The sequence below is a fragment of the Solenopsis invicta genome, chromosome 7, assembly GCF_016802725.1.
Source record: "Solenopsis invicta isolate M01_SB chromosome 7, UNIL_Sinv_3.0, whole genome shotgun sequence".
Taxonomy (NCBI): domain Eukaryota; kingdom Metazoa; phylum Arthropoda; class Insecta; order Hymenoptera; family Formicidae; genus Solenopsis; species Solenopsis invicta.
Genome location: NC_052670.1, coordinates 1,891,699 through 1,917,155, shown reverse-complemented (window position 1 = coordinate 1,917,155; position 25,457 = coordinate 1,891,699). Strand labels below are relative to the sequence as shown.

The 25,457-nt window shown below is 36.6% G+C and overlaps 1 protein-coding gene across 5 annotated transcripts in view; it reads right to left on the bottom strand.

The window, feature by feature from the left end:
* Positions 1-1,031: 1,031 nt before the first annotated feature.
* Positions 1,032-25,457, bottom strand: part of LOC105195052 (myocyte-specific enhancer factor 2) — an 85,313-nt gene continuing 60,887 nt past the window's right edge. For 2 of the 5 annotated variants that reach the window (XM_011160260.3, XM_011160261.3), the window contains exons 2-8: positions 12,429-12,545; positions 11,611-11,814; positions 10,197-10,355; positions 8,492-8,627; positions 8,139-8,401; positions 7,652-7,836; positions 1,032-6,870 (exon numbers count right to left, since the gene is read on the bottom strand). In XM_011160260.3, coding sequence (XP_011158562.1) covers positions 6,423-6,870; positions 7,652-7,836; positions 8,139-8,401; positions 8,492-8,627; positions 10,197-10,355; positions 11,611-11,814; positions 12,429-12,482 — 1,449 coding nt within the window. In that variant the 5' untranslated portion in view covers positions 12,483-12,545 and the 3' untranslated portion in view covers positions 1,032-6,422. The remainder of the gene's footprint in view (positions 6,871-7,651; positions 7,837-8,138; positions 8,402-8,491; positions 8,628-10,196; positions 10,356-11,610; positions 11,815-12,428; positions 12,546-25,457) is intronic. The other 3 variants (XM_026130503.2, XM_026130502.2, XM_026130501.2) reach the window with 3 other exon arrangements.

Here is a 25,457-nt window from a genome sequence, read left to right as displayed (position 1 = left end):
CCTGCGGTATGATACGAAATAGAATTTCGTGTGAACCGACATATAATTAGAAGGCAACATAGATTACATACTTAAGGTAAAAAAGAAAATAGAGCAGTGATTAGATGGCAGCTGTTTATAGACTGCAAATTTGAAAAAAAAAGAAAAAACACTAATACATTGGTTATCCTTTCTATTGCTGTAAACGCATATTTTCTCACAGAATTCCAGGATCAACATCCTGAAGTGTGTGGCTTATATCTTTCGTGTTTCAAAGTGTGTTTAGCGTAACACGTAACCACATACATACGACATTGAGCCGCTCGCAAAAAAATTTGCTCTTTTCCAATCGCGCACAAAGTGATTACTCCTTAAGATATAATTATCTATGAGAAGAAATTCGTTACGCATTAAGCATTTCAAAATTCTTTCTTATCATCGCGCTTTCCGAGATACAGATCCGCATTGACTGAACTGTCGTGAAGACGTCAGCGTTACAAAAATATCGCATTTCACAAAGATTTACACAAGAAAAATGTATATTAAAAATATATTACATCTTCGAGAGAGAGAAAAAATTGCATGTGAAAAATGAATAGAGATCACACGGGTATAATATATACAATTATTTTGATGAAATAATGGCGCTGAACGTTAAAGGAAAGATAATGAGATAGATAAAAAATTTATTTTTTAATGGCAAGATATAATTAAAAAGTTACATTTTGTTAAAAAATAAATTAAAACGCCAGTGCATCGAGATGCTAGTTTACGGCATATGTACTATTAATCATCGTCATGTAATATTGACTATTGACTTTATATAATTATTTCTTATATATTTTTCCTGCATAAATGTGTTAAATATTTCGATTACTATTCATAGAAATAGTTGTCTGCTATAGTTCTTAAGCATGATGAAGTTGTTTCAATAAGCAACTCGACATGTATTGTGAAAAGAGTTTGGAAAACGCAATGAGACTGGTATAACATAGACTGGAGATTCTCACGTATTAACAATATTACACGGTTACCTAGAAAAAAAAACACAGTTAAAATTAAGAGCATTATTAACAAGCAAAACACATTTCTATGATAACAAACTTATTGAGACGGTAAGTAATATTTTACATATTTAAATTTGAAGAAGTCGTATGAATTCGATGGTGACACAAATCATCGCGAAATAATATACAGCGGAAACATGCAAGTAAAACGATGAATTCAGAAAACAATTTCAGATTTCTGATTCAAGTACAAATAATGTTAATACAAAATGAAAGAAAACGCACTACACGTACAAGTCACAGTAAGTTGAGCGTTGAGAAAAAGCTACGCAGGTGGATGGAATAATACCAAAATAAAATACTGCCAAATGTAAAAACCAAGTAAAATGTATTCTATGGGCAACATCGTAATAATCATATCATTATGCTGATACACTGAAATATAACCACAATGTGTATGTGTTTACAATGTTGTATGTGTGTGATGTACACAGAGCGTTATCAAATAATCATTATTTATCACTAACTCTGACAATGATTATACTGACCAATAATAGGCGATATGGTAGCATGGTCATATACAGATCAGTAATAATAACGTATAACAATAACTGGGTAATGTCGAGCACCAAAGGTATAACGTACAAACAAAGGAGCTTTGTAATTCCGTGTCCGTAGCGCATTTCACGCCTTCTCTCCATGAGCGCACAAACCATTTGCGTTTATGCACTCAAGTACTATTGCGTGTGGCATTGAATGTGCATAAGAGGATAAAATATGTCTTTAAGATTTAGTACATAAAATTTCTCAATGACTTCATACTTATATAACAAACTTGGCAAACATTATAATTATTATTACAAACATAAACCGAGTCTTTGTCTTCAACATTGTAAGTATTTTTTTTCTTCCTCAAATATATTTCTCCTATGATACTACTTAAAACGTAAAATCGGTATTTCCCTTAATTAGTCAGTTATGATGGCACTATATGAATTACTTTCCTTTATTCTCGCAATTATCAACTAACGTAACGCACGACTATAATATTGTATGTTATTACTATTACACATTATTATAATAACTTTTATACATATATATCCACATATGCATACATCCGGTTGTGTATGCACGATGCAAATCTTTTGTGTTATGTATGTGTTGCGTGTCTGTGTCTGTCCTTGTATACATACTGTTCTATTTAAAATTTATACATTGTACAATGTAATTGTACCTCGAAATTAACTGTAACAGTACGATACGCAATTTGAGGAATTGTCGAACAATCTCCTCTTTAAACTGTATTATACAAATACGTGTATAACTACATAATAATGTTTAATGTATGCCCCCCTTCCCCCCCGTCATACGCTTCATCTGTTTACAAAGTGCATTTCAAAACTAAGCGGAAACTCAATAATATAACTATATGTTAAAAAATATATGAAGGATTCTTATAACTTTTGGTGTGACATGTACGTATCAAACAGGTTATACCGTTTTCAGTTTCAAAATGCACAGATACAGATAGTAACAGTAAAATGACGATATCCTTATGATGTTTAAAAATGTGATGCTACTTGGCTTTACAGATATGTCCAGTACTTAAATCTGTATTTAAACTTAATTGTGTATATATATATTTATATATTTATTTATTTATATTTGTGGTGACAACAGTTGTGGCTAGTACATATACATTGTATTTTATTTTACTACATTGTTACAGTGATCTGGTACTTGTGCCGTGCATTGCAATTCGATTATTTGCGAACATTGCCTAAAGCCTATGATGGCCTCTTTTTCCAAACAATCTTAGTTTATGTTGCAATATAAAACGTCTAACCATCTGTAGACCTCATTTATCTTATGCGTATGGCTCTTCTAACGATGGTCCATTTCGTTCACAGCGTTCCAACAATTTCAATAGTCTCTGAGTTTTTAACTACAATAATTATCATTACTTTACGTATTGAATATCTGTCGAAATCTTGAGGCACAACTGTATGATCGTAATTCACGGCAAGTAACCAAAGAGTATTTCGAACATAACGTAAATGAATTTTTTGAACGCAATATATATTTTATATATATTATATATATATATATATATTACAAACAAATTAGCACAATTTTACACAATTGGACCGTACTTTGAATAGTCCAAGCAAGAGGTAAAAACTTATGAGAAGAATATAACTTCAGTCACCGGGATATGAAAGTATTCCAAAATTAATAGCGTCTCTTCTTTGTTAAATTTAAAATAATTTGAAAATTAAATTATTTTTCAATGTCTGTAGTCGGTGAAAAATGCAAGGTACAAACTTTATTCTATTCCGCAATGTCGATAACAATATAATTTTCGTCATAAGTTGTGCCGATCAAGACGAATACATCTTTAATTACATCAACTTATTTTTGCTCACAGATATAACTTACATGTACTTCATATTAAAAATATACATTGAAGTGTACGTACATGTACTTAACGTACATTTAACAAATTGCCTACTCTTATGGGTTTTGTTATGCATTATCGTACTGTATGTTATGGTAAAATAGATCAGATAGTACATATAAACCTTGCATATAAAGTACTGCTCATGCTTTTCACATCACACTGTGACTGTTATAGAAGTGTTGATGTTGGAACACTTAAATGACTTTAGATGGACTTATTATGCAGAAGGATCATGTTAGTTTCGATATCACAATAGGGCATTTCAGAGAAAGAATTAAAAAGTTTTGGGCTCATAATATGCATTGAGATTAAATTTAAATTATATTCTGTGTGAGATAAATATTCATGACAAATTTAAACTTCCGATATTATTCGATATTAACAACATCGTAAAGTTAAAAATTAAACGTTTTTACTGTACGCTCAAAGTTACAAAAAAAAAACTATATATTTTCGATAAAACAACGTTGAGATTGCTTTCGACTTTAGTCCTTCAATCGTTCCTATTTAACACACCAATCAAATGCATTTAAACGTAATACAAAGTTTCAAAATATAAATCCACTTGCAAACATTTTTTATACTTGCGCGAAACAAGTATATATAACCATCTTCGTAATATATGAATAGAATATATTACAATTAAATATCAATTAAATATAATAAATTTCGTGTCAATAGGAAAAGTTTAATAACTAGTGGAGACATATATATCTTTAATACATTAAAGTTTACTTCTTCGTTATGAAAAATAACAATTTCTTTATATTTTTTGTTTGATAAAAAAGTGTGTTGGCTAAGAGATTGCACTTTGTGATCATCTTAAAAATTCGTGATTAAGATTAATGACTATACGCATTATACGCTTTCATATTCCACATACCGATTGTTCGTACAGTCATATGAAACATTTCTAATATGCGTTAATAAAGAAAATGAATATCGAGGGTTATACCTCAGAGTACAACCTTCGATTACACAATAGAGGTTGCCTTCCCACGCTATTTGTCAAAAAGTCACATTATAAAGCTTACAACATCATATATCGTTTCTCGTAATATATATATTTATATATATCGCGCTTAAGTAGCTTATTATTTTTAAGACTTTATTAACAAATTGTACTGCATATACGATTTGGGAAAGCATCCTAACAGGAGGGCCACAAATGGTGCCAGGCACTATTCATTCATATACCTGCGTATTCCATTAGTACGTTAATTACAATAATTTATCAAATACAATTCTCGAGAACGATTCTCACCAGGATACATCCTGAGATTGTAAAACATACATTGAAACCATCTTGACACATTTTCATCTTACTGATTTCGGGAAGAAGGTAATTCTACATTGTTATACAATTGCAACCCTGTTTTGCCAAATATCGTTTAAATGTAACTTTTTACATAAATATTGGCCGAGAAGGTCGCGTTTCTGATATCGAAAAGAATAATCTCTTCTCTATATATAATTTCTTATATATATCACAGAATGAATCTCTGCGACGAAAGATTTTCTTAGATTCTCACCTTAAGAATGAATTGTATCGTTTTCCTATGTGTATAGTCAATCCTTCTGAAGGTTTTTGTATTAAAAAGAATTACAGGTTTATACATAAAAATGATCACGGTTGGCAAATAATGAACTGTATTTAAAAGTGTAATTTTGGTTAAAAATTTACGATTAAAGTTATTAACATTAATATCACTCAATCCTCCTTATCGTAAGTTTCGTTTAATCACATTTTTAGTATACGGCATATACCTGTAGTATAAACTCTCGTTACATATTTGTAGGCTTCAAGGGTTGCAAAGTTTTCAAGTTTTCTTCCTCCATAGTCTTTCTTTATACAAATGTGCAAAATACTTGTGGAAAATGTATATAACGTGTATATATATATATATGTATGTATATATCTATACGCGCGCTGTGTGTATATCTTTTTTTTTTATTAATCAACACTATATAATATGCCTATCTATCTCGTATTACTTCATAACTCAATATATTAATTTCGAATCTTGTTCTATAGAATATCATGAAAAGTTTGAGTACAGCAGCCGATTTTCCACATGTTCGGAAACCACAGACCGTTAATACACTCACGTTAACAGTAAAATTAATTGATTAATTCAAAAAACATAAAAAAATCTTAATGTAACATTGCAATGAACATTTCTATTCTCCGTATAAATTGAACAGAATTAAAAAAAGGATTAATCTAAAAGTTTGGATTTCACGCGAACAAGTATGTTGCCCATAATGGCTGTTGTATTTAATGGAATACGATGTCTTCTGCGAAGCGCAATGGCAATGTTCCTGGATAAAGCATATGTTTGCAGCGCGAGATCATATTAACGGGTTATGGCGTATTCTGACTACTATACCATACAAAACAACAACGAATTGCAATGGTAAGTTCTGGTCTTTAAAAATCTTACACTACGTGTAGATTTACTCACAAGCTCTTTTAGATTCAGTATTACACTTTCAGAAATTTCACAATTTGGGTACTGCATTTTTCCCTAATATACTGTTTCCTTTCGCATAAATTTCCATACGATAAGCATCGAGAACACAATGCCATATCGCGAAAGTTATTATGAATTTTATGACATATATACAAACAACACTTTATATTATATACATGAAAATATATATATATATGTATCTATCATATATATAATATATATATAAAGTTTCAACATTATGGCACCGTATTTCCTCTTTTTTTTTTCATCAAATAAATGTATATTCTGTGTCAGCTTCAAAATATAAACAGATTTTTCCACTCCGCTAGCTACGGCGGAAGCGTATCCATCCCGTAGCTATCGTTATCGCGATAGTACAAAGTACGCGTCAAAGACGTTTAAAAGGAGTTTGTTTAATTATACTGGAACTCACAAGCACTATATGCCGTTGTACGTCGAGGAGGTATCAAACAACTGATGAGTGCAACAATTTAATCGACATTAAGTCGCCCAACCTTCCGTGATTCTCGAGCGTTTCATGAGTGGTCCGTTCTCGTAGTCTGAACTGTTCCCTCCGTTCCCGCCACCGCTAGAATGGTTCGTTCTGATATCACCGACCGTACCACTTCCCGGCGACGGTAAATTTGTCGGTGTTATGCTACCCGAATGGGACGGAGGTGGATTACTGCTCGGTCTGCTCGATACCAGATTCAGTGTCTGAGGTCCCGGATGAGACACGTGATGTGGCGGTGGACCAGTACTGGACGACGGACCGACGTTCAAGCTTGTATGATGTAGATTGCTGGCATTGCTGGGTCCACCATTGGACCCGCTATTACCGCCGTGCGGATCTCTTGGTGGACTTATCGGTTCACTCTTTATCTTTACAGGTAAAGGCGATGTGGATGGTGGTGGTGTACTGCTCGATACAGCTAGGTGAGGAAGACCACTGTAATATGAAAAAAGTGTTGTGATACTACGAGGAATATATATGCATGAAAGATTAAAAATTCAAAAAGATGTATGTGTGCGTGTGTTTATGGCAACAAGTTTAGTTTAGCAAGAAATTTTTTTTTCGTGATTTTGCATCCCAACCCTGTTTTTACCTGAGAACGTGCAATCATGCATAGAGTGCAAATGAAAGTTAATCAAATCATGATGTGATTCATAAGAATGTATATTTTTGATAATGTATTGTCCCATAATAATGTGATTCAACTATGCAAACAGCTCGTCTGTAAATGAAAATGAAGAATACCCAACACTCACAATTTAATGACATGCCAAACACTATTGTAACCGAAAAAAAACTATAGCGCTCCAGTGGTCGATATATTATTACATTATCGCTATCAATAACAGGTTCGTGCGAATTATTCTATTAAGTAATAATGCAAATGAAGAATTTAAAAAGAGAGAACTGAAGAGGAGAAAGAAACAGAAAGAAATAAGAACTACAAGAGTGAGAATAATGAGGAAATAGAAACTAATTAAAGCTTATATCTACTATAATTCGTGAATCAGAATTTCAACTGTTGCATTACGTAAGTGAGTTGTAATGAGATCACAATTTATTAAAATATGTAATATTTTATTGTGCTTGACTTTTTTGAATCCGATTAGAACCGAAAATGTATCACCTATCAACTAATATAGGTAAAATAACTGAAAGTATTACCAACTGGACATATAGCTTTCTTTCACAACAATAATTATGAAATATGATTTACCTGATGCTGGACATGGTGGCTGCCGAATATAACTCATCAACAACGTACCTCTGATGAGTGGGCCATGCAAGGCCCCCGAGATCCGAGGAGTAATCTGTTGGTCCAAAACTGGAGTATCCGGCTGGTACTGTTGGTGTTTGTAACGCTACTACAGGTGCATTCAACGCAGACTGTGTATGGGCATTCTGAAAGCATAAATGCACATTTTTTCGTAAAATATTTCTAATATCCTTCTGTCGAATATAGAGTATAATTTAGCAATTAATAAAAAATTTTTTAACATTCAAAATATTTTTGACAAAAAGCTTATTTTTTTCAACTACATCTAAAAATCCACAATTATCAATTTTACACTTCATATTATTGTAAATTGTATGATCTTTTTTAATTCGCAAGTATTAAAAAAAAAAATCTTTATAAAATAAAGAATAAAAATCATTTTTGTTTATAGACTCGTTTAGAGTTGATAATAATGAAAGACAATTACATCATAATTAGTGTCTTCGGAGAGAGGTTGCGCGAGCGGTGTAACTGTTGGTATAACCACTCGAAGGTTAGACCTGTGAGGATGAGGCGGTGGCGGTGGAGGCGGAGGTTGTGGCGAATGCCTAGACGGATTGCTGCCTTTATTTGCACTACCCCCACCAACCCCGAGTGCGGGCGAAGGTCCTGGACTAGGTGAACCACCCAATGGTGACGCTGACGGAGGATAACCGTTGCTCATTTCCAACATTCCTCCCGGGGGATACACTGTAGCGAATTAATTTGAGACAAGTTAGACAGAAATTTCTTGAAAATATCGGGAATTTGCCGCTTCAGCTTTCTGTTGATTAAAGCTACCTGAATCCGTCTCAGACGATGATGGACGTGGAGAAATGCTGGTATGTGCCATCTGTGGACTAGATCCAAGAAGAGATTCGCCGTAACTGTTCACTGGTACAGATACCGGTAGCGTATAATTCGATTGTCCCATTGTCTGCAAGCACAACACACACAATGCAAATTAATAATACCCATAGTGAATAGATATAAGCGCTGCGCCAAGCAGTTAATAGCAAATTTGCAATTTGCTATTGTTCCATCTTAACTTTATGTAATATAATAACGCGTGTATACAAATTAGTATTTAATTTTTCTCGGATGTACAGTGTGGTGAAAAAATAATATTATAAAAATTAAAGAGTCTTAACGATTACAGCTAGATTTTAGTGCTGTTTTGTTTGTGTTATTTTGTGATCTATATTTCCAAGTTCACCAAACTATGCGTCAATAAATTTTTCGGTCTTGAAACACAGTTCTAAGTTGAACGAGACTATAGTAATATCACAATATTAAATCGAGAATCAATTTAATAACACTGATGCTAACGAGCGTCTAATATGGCAATGATGTCAACAAGAAAACCCTTTCCCCTTTTTATTGGTATCATTGCCATAATAGATGCTCGTTAGCACGATTATTAAATTGATTCTCGATTTAATAATGTAATATTATTCTTCTCGTTCAACTTAAAACTGTGTTTCAAGATCAAAAAATGTATCAATGTCTAGTTTAGTAAACTTGAAAATATATATAAAGTCAAGTAAGAAACATCAACACAAGAAATATCTGGCTATGACCGTTAAAACTCTTGAATTAGTTGTGTTTTAATATGTCGGTCTATGTTGTCTTATTATTATCAATTTTATTACGATATATACATAAAACATTCTTACAGAAATTCAGATTTCTTCACTATTTTACTTAAATAGAAGTTAATTATATTCAATTTTATTATTCATTTTAAATCAATAAAATATACGATTGTATCATTGAAAAGTACGAATTGTGTAATACATTAATTATAAATTATAATGATAAATATTATTGCTGTATATAATTAAATTTATAATATACATACATATGTATTTTTAAATAATAAAATATTTAACAACTGCCGTAACATTTAGCACGAAAATATTGTCGCAAAGAAACGAAAAAAAAAAGGGAAAAAAATCCTTACCGCATACGTCTTCTTCCTCTGTAGAAAAATAAGAAAATAATCGCGAACTACATTTAGAGAAATTGATTTGTACCTTATGATGTGACAGGCCGGACAATAAGATTTCAAAGAAAACACGATATTCGCATGTCAGTCATTTTGACGAAAACAAATTCGAGACATCAACTTATTTGAATAATCCCCGTATAAATAGAACCAAGTGACTGTTCTAAATAATTTTGATACGATGTTGTGAAAAAGCCAACGTTTCAGAAATTATTAGAAATATTATAAAAAATCATTCAGGTGGCATATTCACATTTCGTAAAGATTATGAAATTTCAGACGAGCGAATTAATTGGCATTAAGGCCCACGATGATGCCATAGGTGAAGCTCATTAGATAAAACGTCAAGTTAAGTTTAACTATAAATTAATCGGATAATGAAAAACCGGGCCTAAGTGTTTTACATAAATGCGTAATAAGGAGTAAACAATTTTTTTTCCCCATAAACATTAGCTCGGCCCGGTGCGACTGACATTTAAACTTGATTTGAATATTTACCCTGCTGCCATTGTGCTGATGCCTCTGCATCATCATCTGAAATTCCTCGTCGATCTTCGTGTATTTGGCCTCGGTGCGCGGGGTAAGATTGTATTCGATTGCATCGGGTTCCGGGCTCTCTGGAGACATGGCACCCTTATGTTCCTTCTTGTTGAGCGCCTGCAAGTGTCAGCAGACAGGTTCACGTGACCACACCGCCCGAGGGCACTCAACCTTCACATGCACGTTAATTTAACACCAAGACGCGCGCTTCTTATTCCTACCCAGTTTACTCTCGCAATTACGCTCGCGTAGGAAAAGAAAAAAAAAGAGAAAGAAAAGAGATCGCGTCGCTCCCATCGAAGTAAAACTGCCTCTCGTAAATGCGCAAGATGGTATTACGCGTGAAAAACACGTCGATTTTATATTTATTACAAATTCTACTGGCGCGTAATATAATACGGCTAAATAAGAAAACATGTGTGAGAGAAGACTGATAGTTCTGACAGATGACTTCCAGGTCATCGTAAAACAGCGACACAATTCGAACGTGTTAGTAAACGTGTGTATAATAAAATCACGACGTGCACACACTGTAGAGATTTCTTTTAAAGAATATTAAACGTTCTCTCAAAATGTATTTCGAATGTCTGGCGCCTAATATAACGATTTATAAGCACGTTGAAATTCCATCGATCTAAGGAGTCGCCCGAGTTCATCTGAAAACTGAGCTATTTCACTCGTATCCCTGAAAGAGAACCCTTTAACACGCAGAAAAAAAAATCTGTGTTCTAACGTTGAAACCAGGGTTGTGCCGTAAATTTCGCGATTACGTCTACATGGATTATTTACATTACGTTTTACGCGCGAATCTTTTTCACATGTAGGCAGACAGTACTGTGTAAATTATAAATTGGATAACGCAATACAGAAAAGTAATTGAGCTGAAAGATCGTTAATGCATCTGTGACTTTAGTATCGATGAAATTCCAAAGTGGAATATAATTTTCACAATTTCCGATGAAATTTGAATCATCTGTGATCCATCGATTATCGCTCACATATGTAGACGACGCGTGATGTAGATTACTCATATTTTGTACGTAAACGCCCAACCCTGATTGAAACGGCTTAGATTGAAAATCCTTTCTGTTCCGCTTTATCATTTGCGACTAAGACAGTGAGTTTCTTCGATACACACCCTGTATATTCGATAGTTTCGATACCGCTCGTCTCGACCTTGACATATATTGCATATATACATATCCGTAAACGTGAGACACACGTATATTCCTTTTCCCATTTGGAAGTTTACAAAGAGAGAAAGAGAAAGGGAGAGGGAAAAGCCTATGAAAAATCGGCGACGACGTCAATACTTCGATCCTTGGCGCGTCCTCGTTCATCCTGAGAACCCGTGGCGGATAAATGGACTCACCTCGATAATATTCTTGTTGGTGAGGGACTCGTGGGGTTCGTTGTACTCGGTGTACTTGAGGAGAACCTTGTCCATGTCGGTGCTCGCATACTGGTACAGCTTGTTGCTCGAACTGAAGATAATCAGCGCGATCTCGCAGTCGCACAGCACCGACAGTTCGTACGCTTTCTTCATCACGCCGAATTTCCGTTTGTTAAAGGTCACCTGTCGCATATAAAAGCAGGATTGGGAGAGGGGGATCGCATCGAAGGTGAATCTCAGCGGACCGTTACGACCGCTAAAAAGTGGTAGGCGCAGCCGAAAACGCCGAATGCCTCTCTCACTCGTTTTCACGATAATTAATTCATCACGTTGCTTTTAATTACCCGGTCAGTCACGTTACGTAAGAACGCATTAATTATCAACAGGCCCGATCTTTTTATACGCGTTCTTACGTTCTTTTTCCTTACTCCCTCTCGCCGCGAGCGCGTAGTTATTTTCAGGAAAAAAAAAAAAAAAAAAAATTGTATCTACAGAGCTGCCGCCGCGTTTATCCGAGAGACGATTATCTTAATTATACATTATTTTATACTCTACATAGAAAGCAAAACATAGAATTTAAACGTCTATTTAAAAAATCGACTTGTGCGATACACTTGGAAATCCTCTCGATACAGCTTTATGATGAAAGGCGAAAAAAAATTTGTGCGTACACGCTCTAACTTTGCCTCGTCGTACCTCTAGCTGGCTCTCAAAAATCTGTGTATATACTAATTGCAAGCAGCGCTAAATCGTTACGTTAAAAAAACGCTTGACTGTTGAATGACGTTTGTAATTACCTGACGATTCCGTTCGTCCGTGATACGTGAAATCTGAATCTTCTTTCGACCCATTGTTGCACCACGTCTTGGATAAGAGGCAAGTCTTCGAAATCACTGGATGGAATATTAAGAACACTGCAACACAAAGAGAGAATACATTGGTTATTCGTTTGAAAATTGAAAAATTACGTTTTATAAACAAAAATGTTTGTACATTGACTTGCAATAAATGGCGCGAAAAGAGTGACGGTACTCGTACGCGGAAACGTCGAAGCTTTTACTTTCTCGTTAAATCAGGGAATGTGATCATGACGAGTTTATTTCGGGAAAAATATTTTTTCACGAGAGAAAATTTTGAATGGGGAAAAAAAATCCAGAAAAGTTGCCGAGCGGTAGAGAGGTACGTCTCGCTTTCAAAACGAATCCCACCAGCCGGCGCTCTCTCTCTCTCTCTCTTTCTCTCTCTGGATTAACGCGTTTCGCTCCTCAGGATGCTACGGGAAAAGGGATGCTGCTGCCGCGAGCGATAAATAAGCACGACAGCTCGCGGAGAGCGACAGAACTGGACCGCGCTTTAAAACCTAATATTGAATGGAAACTCGCGCGCTTGTCACATTCATGTATCGATTACGATGCCGTGCGTACGAACAAGTTCGCAAAGCGCCGGCTGGCGTGTGCTTCAGAGAGCCCACGGACCGGCAAACAAAGTGTCGAATCGTTTACCACTGCGAGATTGCGGCTTTCAAGCGGAATAAAAGGGAACGATGTCGTGCACGACGTTGTTATGGGAGGAGAACGTGTTTTTCAATTGGAATTGATAATTGAGCTACCGCAGCGAACGAGCTAGTACAACGGAATTTTTAACCAAGTGCTGAAATAAAATATATGTTTGTTCTAGTAATAATACACTCGACAGCAAAATTGAAGCTATTCCGACTCCAAAAAATAAGTGAAATTCAAGAGAGTGTAACTTCGTCAAAAAATAATTGTAAAAAAAAAATGTTCAAAAAAGCACTCTCTCGAATTTCGCCTATTTTTGGGAGTCAGAATAGGTGATGCTTCAATTTTGCTGTCGAGTGTATCCCCCCCCCCCAAAAAAACAGAAAAACAGAAAAACATATTTATCTCAATTTTCAAAAATTTTAAAAACGGTGGGCATATCGCAATCCTTAAAAGCAATTTTTGACAAAATGGCGATCAATAAAGCAATATATCGATTATCACGATAAAACAATATCAAATAATCAGTATTTGGTACCCAATAGGTTTTGAGAGAAAAAGGAGAAAAGTGTTATTAAAAATATTTTTCAAATCAAAAATTGAATAAACAAAAAAGTTCGCGAAGCACATTTTAAATATATTTCATTTTTTCGAGTCTTTCGGACGTTATTTCTCTTCTTGCATTCAAGAAGTTTTGTTCGCTTTTTTTTCGCTACATGTAAACGCAATATTTTTGAGCGATGTCAGCTGTAAACCATATCAATTTATTTATTGCGCCAATATAAAAGAGCACTGTTTCATAACGCGCCGTGTTTTGACACATTAATCCTAATATAATTAAATGTCAGACTTAACTAGTCTGCATCATCAATATTACACGCGTATGAATGTTGCTTCTACTCGCAATTCAACGCCGACCTGTCAATCGCATCAATTCTTAATGCACCGTCCAAAAGAAGATTTGTCATTATTATTGCAATACATTCTAAAATCGCGCAACGACGGACAATATGACGATGGACGGCAAATTAATCACTGCGATATTACCGTAATACACTATAAATACGGAACTATTACGGTACGGGCGTAGATTTAGCCACAAGCGCGACCGAATTAAACGTTTCGGGCCCCACAAATAAGTCGTCAGTGTCGGAAGGAAGGGGAACTAATTTTAAGCCGGTGGGTGTTTTTACGGGCGAAAAATAAGCTCTGGGTCAACGAATTTACATCGTGGCTAAATCATGATATCAAACCCCTAATTTCGCGTAACGTATCGGTCTTTTCTTCCGTCGTAACATGCCTTTTAATTAACTCGAGAGCGCGACTGTAAGTGCGCAAAGAAAAACCCACCCGAACAGAAAGAGACGAGAGATTCGTATCAGTATCAGAGAACTATTCAACAAAAAAAAATCGTTGGAATTTTACAAACGTGACTTGTAAAATTTAAAGTCCCGTTAATCGCTCGCGTCTTATTAACCCGAGATAACTCGTTTCGCAGATACGCGAATAAAAATATTATTGCAAGATAACAAGATAACTGAACTTTTTTTCGATGCAACTAAATAACAGAAGAAAAGTATACAAGCGTGCATGGTCAGAAAAAAGATGCTAAGTAGGCACGTATATGTATTTTTTGTAAAATTTGGTGCCAGTTTCTCTTTAAAAAGACTACCGGATAGTGTCGTGACTCAAATTTCGGAATTTTCGTATCTTAACGAGTTTCGAATTAACTGTAGAGATCGAAACAAAACTCACGATGTTATTACAGTATTCTAGTCTACACAGCGTGCAAAAAGTGGCCTTTTTGGGAATTTTTTTTTTAAAGAAAACGATTTTTACTGCACGTATTTTTCTAAGCTTTTACGCATCTATTTGTACATATTTAGTAAACATTTACGAATTTTCGTATGGCCAAATGTTTGTTAGCTTTTATGTTATCTAAATTTTTAGAATACATTTTTCGAGTTGGCTGATACATTTTCTCAGAAACTATACTGAAGTTATCGACTTCAAGCATTGCGCATGTCTAAAATAAGTGACTGTTTATCGTGAAAACTAGATAAATAAAAAATATTGTACATTATTAAAATGGCACGGTTTTAAAAAAGAAAACAAGCGTATCGATTTTTTAAATAAAATAAATTGAATCAAACATATATGAAAAAAATAATCAATTTATAGACATCGGAATAATCCCATTCTACGCGGTAAACAGACATGTATTTTGCACATATGCAAAAGTTGAAGTCGATAGCTTCAATAATATGTGCAGCGGGTTTTTTTTTTAACAAAAATTCTCAAAATAGATAAACTTTTTGCGTTCTAGACAGGGAACTGCCATTCATTAATAGTCAGTCGTTTTCAGCTCAAAGATTATCAGAGTATAGATATTCTCGTCAAAAAAAAAGGGAGGGGGGTTGGCCTATGCTATTTTTTTCTACAATCAAAAAATTAAGGAAAAAATATATTATTACAGGCCTTTTCCGTTTTCGCGATCGTTACTGCGAATTGTCAAAAGTTACTAGAAAGTTCGGGACAGCGAGAGAAGAGATCGCGAACTGAAAAATCTACGATAGCGAAACGTAGAGAAACGAGAGACGTATATCCGGCGAGAGAGCGACGCGGCGTAGCGACAGTAACGAAAACTCAACCGTGCTAATCGCCATGAGGATGATGATTCATCTCGTGCGTTCGTATATTCAAATTGCTTTTCAGTCGCTGCGAGTGCGCGCGAACGCGCGTGATGCGAAATGTGCAAAAAAGCAGCGTCTCGCGTCGGCAATTTTATTATCGATAATTGACGTGACGATCATCGCGAATGATCGCCGATGTTGATTCATCCTCGGCGATTTTTCGCGTCACGACTTGAGGAGGAACGTTTCTCACATTTTCCGGGGGAAAAAAAAAAAATTTTACTCGTTCCCTGTATGCATGAACGCGGTTCAAAAATGTGTGCGCCAGATAATGCGATTTTAATGAAATCTTGAATTTAGCGACAATCAATACGAACTGGCTATCGTATTTTAAAAATAAAAATGGGTCAAAATAAATCCAAATTTAATAACAAACACAATTATCGCGCGCCAAGTTCGTTCAACGCGTTTACAAAACAATCTAATATCAAAAATGGATATTTTGTATAGATAAAAATGAATAAGATAAAGAGAAATCAGGAACCCCTCCTTCTCTCTCTCTCTCTCTCTCTTTCTTCTCTGATTCTTCTTATAATTAAGATTAAAAATAATGTAGCGGCTAGCGATCAAAATTTTTAATCTTGGAGATCGAGAAGTTGTAAGGGAAACAGAGACGTTCGGATCGATTTGAAAACAGGTTGATCACTTATATTAAAGATAATCGGCAAACGGTGCATATATGTATCAATACGGTCAGCGATCGTGACCGGGATAGAATAGATAATTGCGTATAACACGGAATGCAAGGCAGATCTTGCTTCTTTTCTGCGATGTTCGGAGGCATTGGTGCCTAGGTAATTAAAGCAATTAAAGGAGCCTTTGTATTCGTAGCGCAGCGCGATTGGCAGTGACGTCAGCTGGGAAATAGAAAGCGATTCCTTTATCTCTCGCAACCATATGCCGTATTGAGGCAGATAGCGTTAATTGCTTCGATCCATCCCTAATGCGGTGAAAATGTAGCGGTGAAATACGATTCCACGGTCTGGGAGAAAAGTTTGCGCGGGCACCCTATACACACGTCCGCGCGTGCCGCGCGATCCACATCTAATAATCCTTTAGCAAACGAGAACTCTCCCTTGGCTCGAATAAAAAAAAGTTTCGGCGCGCGGAGTGCACTGGGAATTGGGTGGATTTATTCGCCTATCACGGTTGCAGTCGAGTTCCTAGAACTCGACCGAACCGACGAAATAATACCTGGCATCTTGCATCTGATCTGAGCCCAGTTCAGAGAAATAATTCACCCTCCTGTGTTCACAATAGGTATATATTATCCAGGGTATCGCGAAGCGTTCGTTGCAACGATAAATGCGAAAAATGTGTCTTTCTTTCCCGTGATCTTTGTCTCCCCATCCCACACACGCTACGCCCGTGAGAAAAGTTCGACGGGCGAGCGATGCGTGTCCCTCTAGAGGCTGACGCGAGGGTAGCGATTATTACTTCAATGCCATTACCGTGTCCTGAATGTGTAATACATGGTGCCTACTGTGTCCTAAATTGCGTAATACACGATCGATGCGGCAGGTATGACGTTCCACGCGCCCGAAACCTCCACTTTTCGTCCTCAATAGTTAAAAGAGACCTCTCCCCCTTCCCCTTGGGCTGCCCTTGGCTCTAAAAAAGTACCGGCGCCTATTTTACACACATTTGCACAAATTGAGATGAAATTCGTGACAAACGTAAATTTATACGTCGCACGGCCGCATTTTACTTTCGATTAGAACAAAGTAGTTGGAAATTCTAATGAAAACGTCGAGTATCTAGACTTATTACGCTAACTAACAACAAGAAAGATAAAACTCTTAGCAATTCGTGACATTTGCCGTGCCCCGGCAAATGCTATTAGCGTGTTTTCCTAATCCACGTGTCGGCAGACAAAAGTGTAGAGCGAATTTTATACAAACGAGTAATTAACATAAATTATTTTTATATCGCCCAAATACGCTAAAATACACGAGTGCGGCGCCCGCGTCTGTTTCTAACGAAACGACTTTTATGAAACTGGCGAGATATCTCGAGTACATCGGCGCGGATGTACTTGCGGAGTCAAAGAGAGACGGACGATCCCGCGATATAGAGACGCAGAGATTCGTATTGTTATCTCATTGTGCAACGCGCGCGCTGTCCGATAAAACAAGCCAATTGGCAATGTTGTGGCTTGAGAATTTTATCGCTATTGATACGAATGAGTGACGAAGGTCAAGTTCAGCGAAAGGATTTTTTTGAGCTTGCGAAAAGCGGACGGCTGGCGCGCTAGATTGAAAAGATACCGCGCGCACTACGTTGTGACACGTGCCTGTAATTTGGCTGCGTAATATTAGCATGCAAACGATCGGCCAGAGAAATAACGACACGAGTACGTAATACAGCTACTGATAACGACGAGCTTATTTGCGTACACTTTGTATGTTTTTATTTCGCTCGCACTTTTTTTTCCAAGCCCCGAAGATCACTCTCCGGGATCGTTAACAACAATATTTTCCTGAAGGAGATAAGGATAACAGTGAACTACGAAGAGAGCAAGCAACGAAGCCGTAATGACGTTTATTATTCGTAACTGCAATTGGTACGTGAGATTCTTGTCCTGGAAAGAATTTTTTGTTCACTGATCGAACGAGTTCCAGGTTGCAAGCGCAACTGCAAATTATATTATCTGTCGTCGTTTACCATTTATCTCTGCAATAGCTAAACAGCTGCACGATAAGAACAAATATCAATAAAATTTATAACAATTCTATGTCCCATTCGTATATAAAAAGTTTCTATGCCACCCTATACAAAGTACTCCCCACACAAGAATGTAACGAAGGACGTCGATTACGAGCTCCGATCTTTCACAGAGGTTTCACATTTGCTTAAAAAGGCTCTCTTATATTAGATCCTTTTTTTTTACAAATAAGGTGAAAGGAATGGTCTGTGAACAAAAAAAAGCCTTTTTTCCAACATCAGAGATTTTTTTTTTACAAATAATGTGAAAAGCCAACTTTGTAAGCAAACATAAAGAAGAGCCGCTGGGTCGCATTCCGCGTGCGAAGCTAATGAATAAGTCAGTTTCCTATTTCCCACATACGTGATGCTAAACGCGTACACGCGTTCGAGTGCCTTGCGGCATGCGATGCAAGGCGCGCTGGGTCGGTCGGTGCGCGATACGTGGTGACGAAGGGAAAAGCTCTCGTGGAGGGATCCGATTATACGGGGTGCACCACCACCGCCAACCCCACTACAACCACCGTCGCCACCGTCACCACTACCACCACCACCACCACCGCCATTCGTTCGCCGAGCGATCTGCGTCAGAGGATCGATTTCTCGGCGGCGCGGTCTCGGCCGGCTTCAATAGCGGATTTGAGAAACGACGAAGAACGATAATCCGGGATGATCACAGTGCAGACCGGCCGACTGGCTGGTTGGTTGGTTGGTTGGTTGGCTGGCTGACTGGCCGGCCGGCCGGCCGGTCGGTCGGTCGGTCGGCCGGCCGGCCGACCAGTTACCGGGGATTACACGCCCTAAAGTTTTCCCGTCGGTTGAGCGACGAAGAAGGGTTGTTGCGCGCCGACATACGCGAACAGGCGGCGCGTTAACAGGTTGCGACAAACAAGGAGTGGTCGTGGTGTACTCTTCAACCTTGCACAGGTGCTCTCCCCCTGGCCCCGTATCCCCCCTTGCGCGCGCTGTCCTACTGCGGATAAAGCTTGTGCGAGAAAGAGCAAGCGAGAGAAAGAGAGAGAGAGAGAGAGAGAGAAAGAGAGAGAGAAAGAGAGGGAGAGTGGATGTGGTGAGCCACATACGCACACATAGAGCCGGAGAGCCAGTAATGTCTTGATGATAGAGAAGCGCGATTAATCGAGGCGTGCGAACGGAAGCGAATGGCAGTTGGAACGCTGTGTTATAATCTACCGTCCGTACTGGAATTTTCATTTTCCACGAGATCGTCACGACCTACCCGATTGGCGCCGAGCAGCTGCCGATCGATCGGACTTTATCGATCAGCGAGGAGGATGCGATTAACGTTGCACGACACGATTCGTAAATACGTGCACGAGCGAGAGATATACATTCAATATAAATCTCAAAACGTAAAAATATGCATAAATATCTATTTAATACTTTTTTACGTAGGATCCGATGCAAAGGAAACACCTTTCTCGCCGCAGTTTTTGTATATTTTTATATATTTGGTATACCGGAAAGTTTCATCTAATCAAATCATGTTCTTTGATTTAAATAAACATTAGTATAAGATAAATTTATTTTTAAACTTGCAATTATTTTTTTAATCAACAAACGATATAATGTAAAAAAATATTTATTTAAAAATAAATTTGTTTTCAGTTTAATTGATTTATATTATATATTTAGTACCGTTATATTGATAAGACTTGTGGGTATACGTAAATAACAAAAATATGTAATATTCTACATTAACTATAATTAAAAACACAAGATCAGTCTAAATTAGTTTTTTTTTGTACAAAAAATACATTCTAGGTGAAGATGATAATAAATATACTTTCGAAATTTCTTTATTAATGATTTCGAGGTCACTGATATCAAAATCTGCATTTAGAGCAATTCGTAAATTTTAAATGACAAATCCGACATTGATTATCAAGATATGTTGAATTAATTAATCTTGCATTTCAGGTTCGTAATTAGTGTCATCCTAAAAATGTTCATATACTAAAATTCGGTGAACAATACGTTCAATAGAAAAATTTGTGTAACAAAGGGTTAACTCGTTAAACGCATATCGAATAAATTGGCGAAACAAAAAATATAAATATCGATAAGATTAGAACAGAGAAAAAATGGGGTTCATGAATTATAACATAGTTAAGTATAACTTATATTAGGGTGTGTACAAAAAAAAATGTTGCAAATGAATTCCATGAGAATTCTCAGATTTTCCAGGAATTTTAATCAAAATTCCAAATAAGATTACAGAGAATTTTTTAACGCAGCTACAAAATAAATTTATTATATGTATTTTTCAATATTCTTTAATCATGCAATCACAAAAAAACATAAGACTTGAATTGGAGATTGAACTAGAAATAATATAAACTAAATGCTGCATGATCTGTCTACAATACGTGTACCTAATTTACATCACTGAATAGTAAATATGAACATCACTAGACAGAAAATACAAGAAATAATTTTGTCAGAAAGAGATAAAATTTAAATTTGAAAGTAAAATTCCAAAAATTTTCCTGAATACTAATAAAATTTCATGAAAATTCACGTATTTCAAAGGTAAAAACTGAATTCCACGAAAATCCCAGGTTTTCCCGGTTCTGTCTAGTAAATACATATCTTTTTATATGTACGTGAAAAAGTAACATTCACAATTTACATATATACAACGCGTTTCTCTTAAGAATTTCGTTCTAAAAGAAGAAAAAGAAAGAAAACGTTATATTACAATTATTGGAGTATTATTCATAGTATTTATTATTATATCCAAGCACGTTATAAATTCTTTTCCGACAATTAGGATGATATTAAGAACACAATCTTATCATATATTAAATCCTCTCGAATTATAGATTTAATAGAAGAGCAAAACGCCAACAACAACCGTTTCGAGAAAACGATCGGAACACGCGAAAGCAATACAGGCGTAACACGTAAGATAACAGACGCAAGATGACACGGACAAAAGCAACTCTGTGAGAAATCATCGATCGATCCTCGCTCTCGCACGCGTAGAGGCCGCAAATTGCGGCGGTAGCTCTAACGGTTCAATTACAGCCGCCGGTGGCCCGAAAGCTGTTCAAATATTAATGAAATTTGCACACGTTATCGGAGACGAGACCATGAGCCGAGCGTTCAGAAGCGGCAGAGAAGTGCCTCAAAATATTCGTGGCTTTTCGCGTACATACATGGCCGATCGCGCGGTAATAAACCGCGAATACGTTACGTAAGAGAGAAGATGGAACGTAACTGCTAAGTACGAATGACGAAGCGCGTTTCGAATCATCCTCGCTCGTATACTTGTTCCCCATCATACGTTCGTCTTACCGTAATACACTCCTGATGTATAATTTACTCGTCGTGTGATTACACCGTAGAACCGGTGTTTCTTTTTTTTTTATGAAAGTTAATATGTAAAGTTAATGTAAATCGGGTAGGTTAATCTCTCACCTACGCGATATAACCGAAGGACGTTCAAAACTCGTTTAAAATGAAGCTCGCCGTTTACGCTGTGTTTTTCCGCGTTCGGTTTTTATAAAAACTGCGGATAACTTCAATCAGACACGTTACTGCAAAGTACAATACTCGCGTTTAACTCGCGTTGAAGTTTGAATAATTTATCTCGCGGATTATTATTTTGTTTTTATGCTATTACCTTCTACTTTGTTTTGATTCACATTTTTTCTCCCGGTTCTCGTCAGCATAACTTACATTGTAATTATTCACTGTAATTACTCATTATTGCACTGAGAGAAGAAATTAAATTTTAATGAATATTTGTTTAAATGTATTTAAAAAATGTAAAGAAATTTTTTTTTAGCGCAAGAACCACTAATTAAATTTAACTAATTTAATTCTTTTTTTATTCAGTAAACATGTGCCGTAAATTAATATTTCATTGCAACTATTCAAACAAATATTGATGAAAATTTAATAAATTTTTTCTCTCAGTGTATAAATATAGAACAAAGATATCATCGGTAAAAAACGAAGGACGTATCCCGCAGTAGTCCTTTCGGAATCGCAAATCGCGGAAGAGGTCGCGAAAGTGACGTCGCGATTTGTTAGCCACGCGATTAGATCGCGCGTCTCGTGCGTGCGCGAGCGATTATGAAACGCGATCTTGATATGAGGCGGCGGCGTAAAATGAAGCGCGACGAAAATAACGGGGTAAAACGGTGCAACGACGACGCGTCGCGTTAATTCACGTAACGACACATCGCGTGCTCGCGATGAATGGGAAAAGCTTTAGTAAATATAGTCCGAGGGGGGTTAGAATTAGAACCGGCGAGTTAAAGCCAGGGTTTTTACGTGTATGCCGACCGCCAGACGTTGCACAGCGCTCGCGCGCGCACGCGGAGAAAATTATCGGTCGCGAATCCGTTGTTTACGTTTCAAAAGCGCGCGCACGAGCAATCGAGTGGGCGAAACGTTTGTTGATTCTCGCCTGAGCGATATAAATATAAAGCTCGCGCATGCTAAAACCAACATTTAATATTTGCCCTTCGATTATCGAAAGAGAGAAAAAAAAATCCGAGTTGCCCAGAGATGATTCTGCAAATCTCGAAAAGTGGAAAATGAGTTGGCTGGCCCCTCTACATTCCCCCCTTCGATTCTTGATTTCAGTGATTTACATCGCTCGCCGTGAGAGGGACATTCGTAATTGTCAGCGATTAATTGCGAGCTGTATTAAAGTCCTTCAACGTCTGTGCGTAAAATACCTTATTGCTGGAATTAAATTAAATTTCCAGTGTGTTACATATAAAATATGTACGAGATAGCGTGCTTCTTTAATTGAAAATATATCTACAGTAAAAAAGTTTCTTCATAATTAATACAGCTAAGTCGGGTGTTATTACACACGCCATCTATGATTTACGTCAACATTAAGTTTCGATATAAAATTTATTATCCAATTAAACGAAATATCGGTTTCTTTTTAAAAGAAAAAAAAATTTTTTTTTTCAGAAACTCTTCAAATTCAACGTTTTGTGTCAGCGGGAAGAACTAGTATAATATCACTTTTCTCTATTTCCTTTTTTTTTAACAAATTGACAGTAATTGACAGACTGTATGATTTTTATAGACATATCTCTACACTGAGAAAAATTTTTTTAAATAAAAAATATATTTTGTTAAAATTTATATATTTTTAATCTTTATATTAATATATTTAATTCGGTGCAAGTATCTGTTCGGTTTGAGTAAAAATATTTACCTCGAGTGTGCAATTTTGTATTACATTTTTTTTAAATAATAATTTTACAAATAAGCTAATAATATTATTAAACTTAATTAAACTGCTTTCTTAAATTAAAATTATTTCATTTTATTTACATAAATATTTTAAGTAGGAAATTTTTAACCCGACTGCATAGTAAAAATAAGCCATTAGGACCAACGGAGTAAATAACTTTTTATGTGAAATAAAATTTTTTGCTTCACACACACACACACACAAGATATTCTTTCAGGGGTATCGAGTTAAAAAAACGCCGCGTCACGGCGGATGTTTCACGTTGTTCGCGAAGAGAACCCGCGTGAGGAAACGAGAACCTTCCAAGTCGCCGCGATAATGATTTCCCGACGTCAGGCGCGTCGTGGCGTCGCGCGCTATCACTGTCTTGCCACCTCGGTACGGAATTGACGTTCCGCGTGTGATCGATCGATGCACGTGCGAGTGTATACACACATATGTGCAACACCCCCCCCCTCTCCCTCCCCGCGCAGTAGGCACGGCTTTTCTTCCAAGCGCGAGAGGGGGTGGAGATAAATTATTACTCGCGCGCGCGCGACTAGTGAATGAAAAGCGGCGTAGCGCGCTCGCTACATATCCCCCTTCGCTATCTTTATCCGCGATGTACGTCGAAGAGATCTAGGAAAAGCCTCGCACGACGTGTCTCCCGCGATCGAATTCGGTTTATTATACAAGAGCGTACAACCCCCCGCCACCCGTGAGTGAGGGTCAGCGACCAGCCGCAGCCAGCTCGCGCCGGCCTATACATCTCGGGGCCGAGACACATTGTAAAAATACGGTATCAGGAACGAGTGAGCGTAATATTACGACGATGTACAATAAGGTAATATCAGAAATAAACTTGTCGGATAATTTCGACGAGCGCGCCGCGACCCTGGCACGGCGGGGCTGAGCCGACGCTGAGCGTCGCCGTCGGAGAGAAATTTCATCGACGAGAAGTCGTCGATCAGTTTGGGGAATTAGAGTTTTGTTTGAGCGGAATATTGTTCGAGTGCAGAACGCCAACAGCTGTACAAACATTATACCACGGACTAATTCTTCGGTTAACGGTTTGGAACAATCCGGATGTAATATAGATGTCCATTATCGGTACATATTATAGTATCGTACACAACTTACGGGCGTATCAAAACGCTATGAAAATATTACATCGTATCGAATGCTCGGCGAGAGGGTAACACTGGGAGAAAAGTCTTTGGTATTTGTGACTAAAGTTGCGTGATGAAATAAAATGATGGTTAGCTCCATTCTTATGATCATTACTGATAATGTTAATAATAATATTAGATTTATAGTTCCACCGACTATGAATCAATTTTTATTATAAATTCATAATTTCAAATATTAATATAATAAAATATCAAGACATGAATAGTAAAAATAAAATATTCTTGTGAAATAAATGCACTCACAATTATAGCAAATATAACTATTTTTTTAACATTTGCTTACATTGTTACATGTAAAAATCGACTGCAGAATTTAATGCAATGTGACGGAAGAAACTTTCAAGCAGATATATTAAAAAACATTTGATGTTGTCAAAAAGTGCACTGAATTTTATCGCATACTTTTCAGTTAGAAATACATTTTAATTTAATGTACTTTAAATATAATGTTTAAACTTCAAAATATCTTGAATTTCACTTTACTTTTAACAGTGTACTATTTACATAATAATAA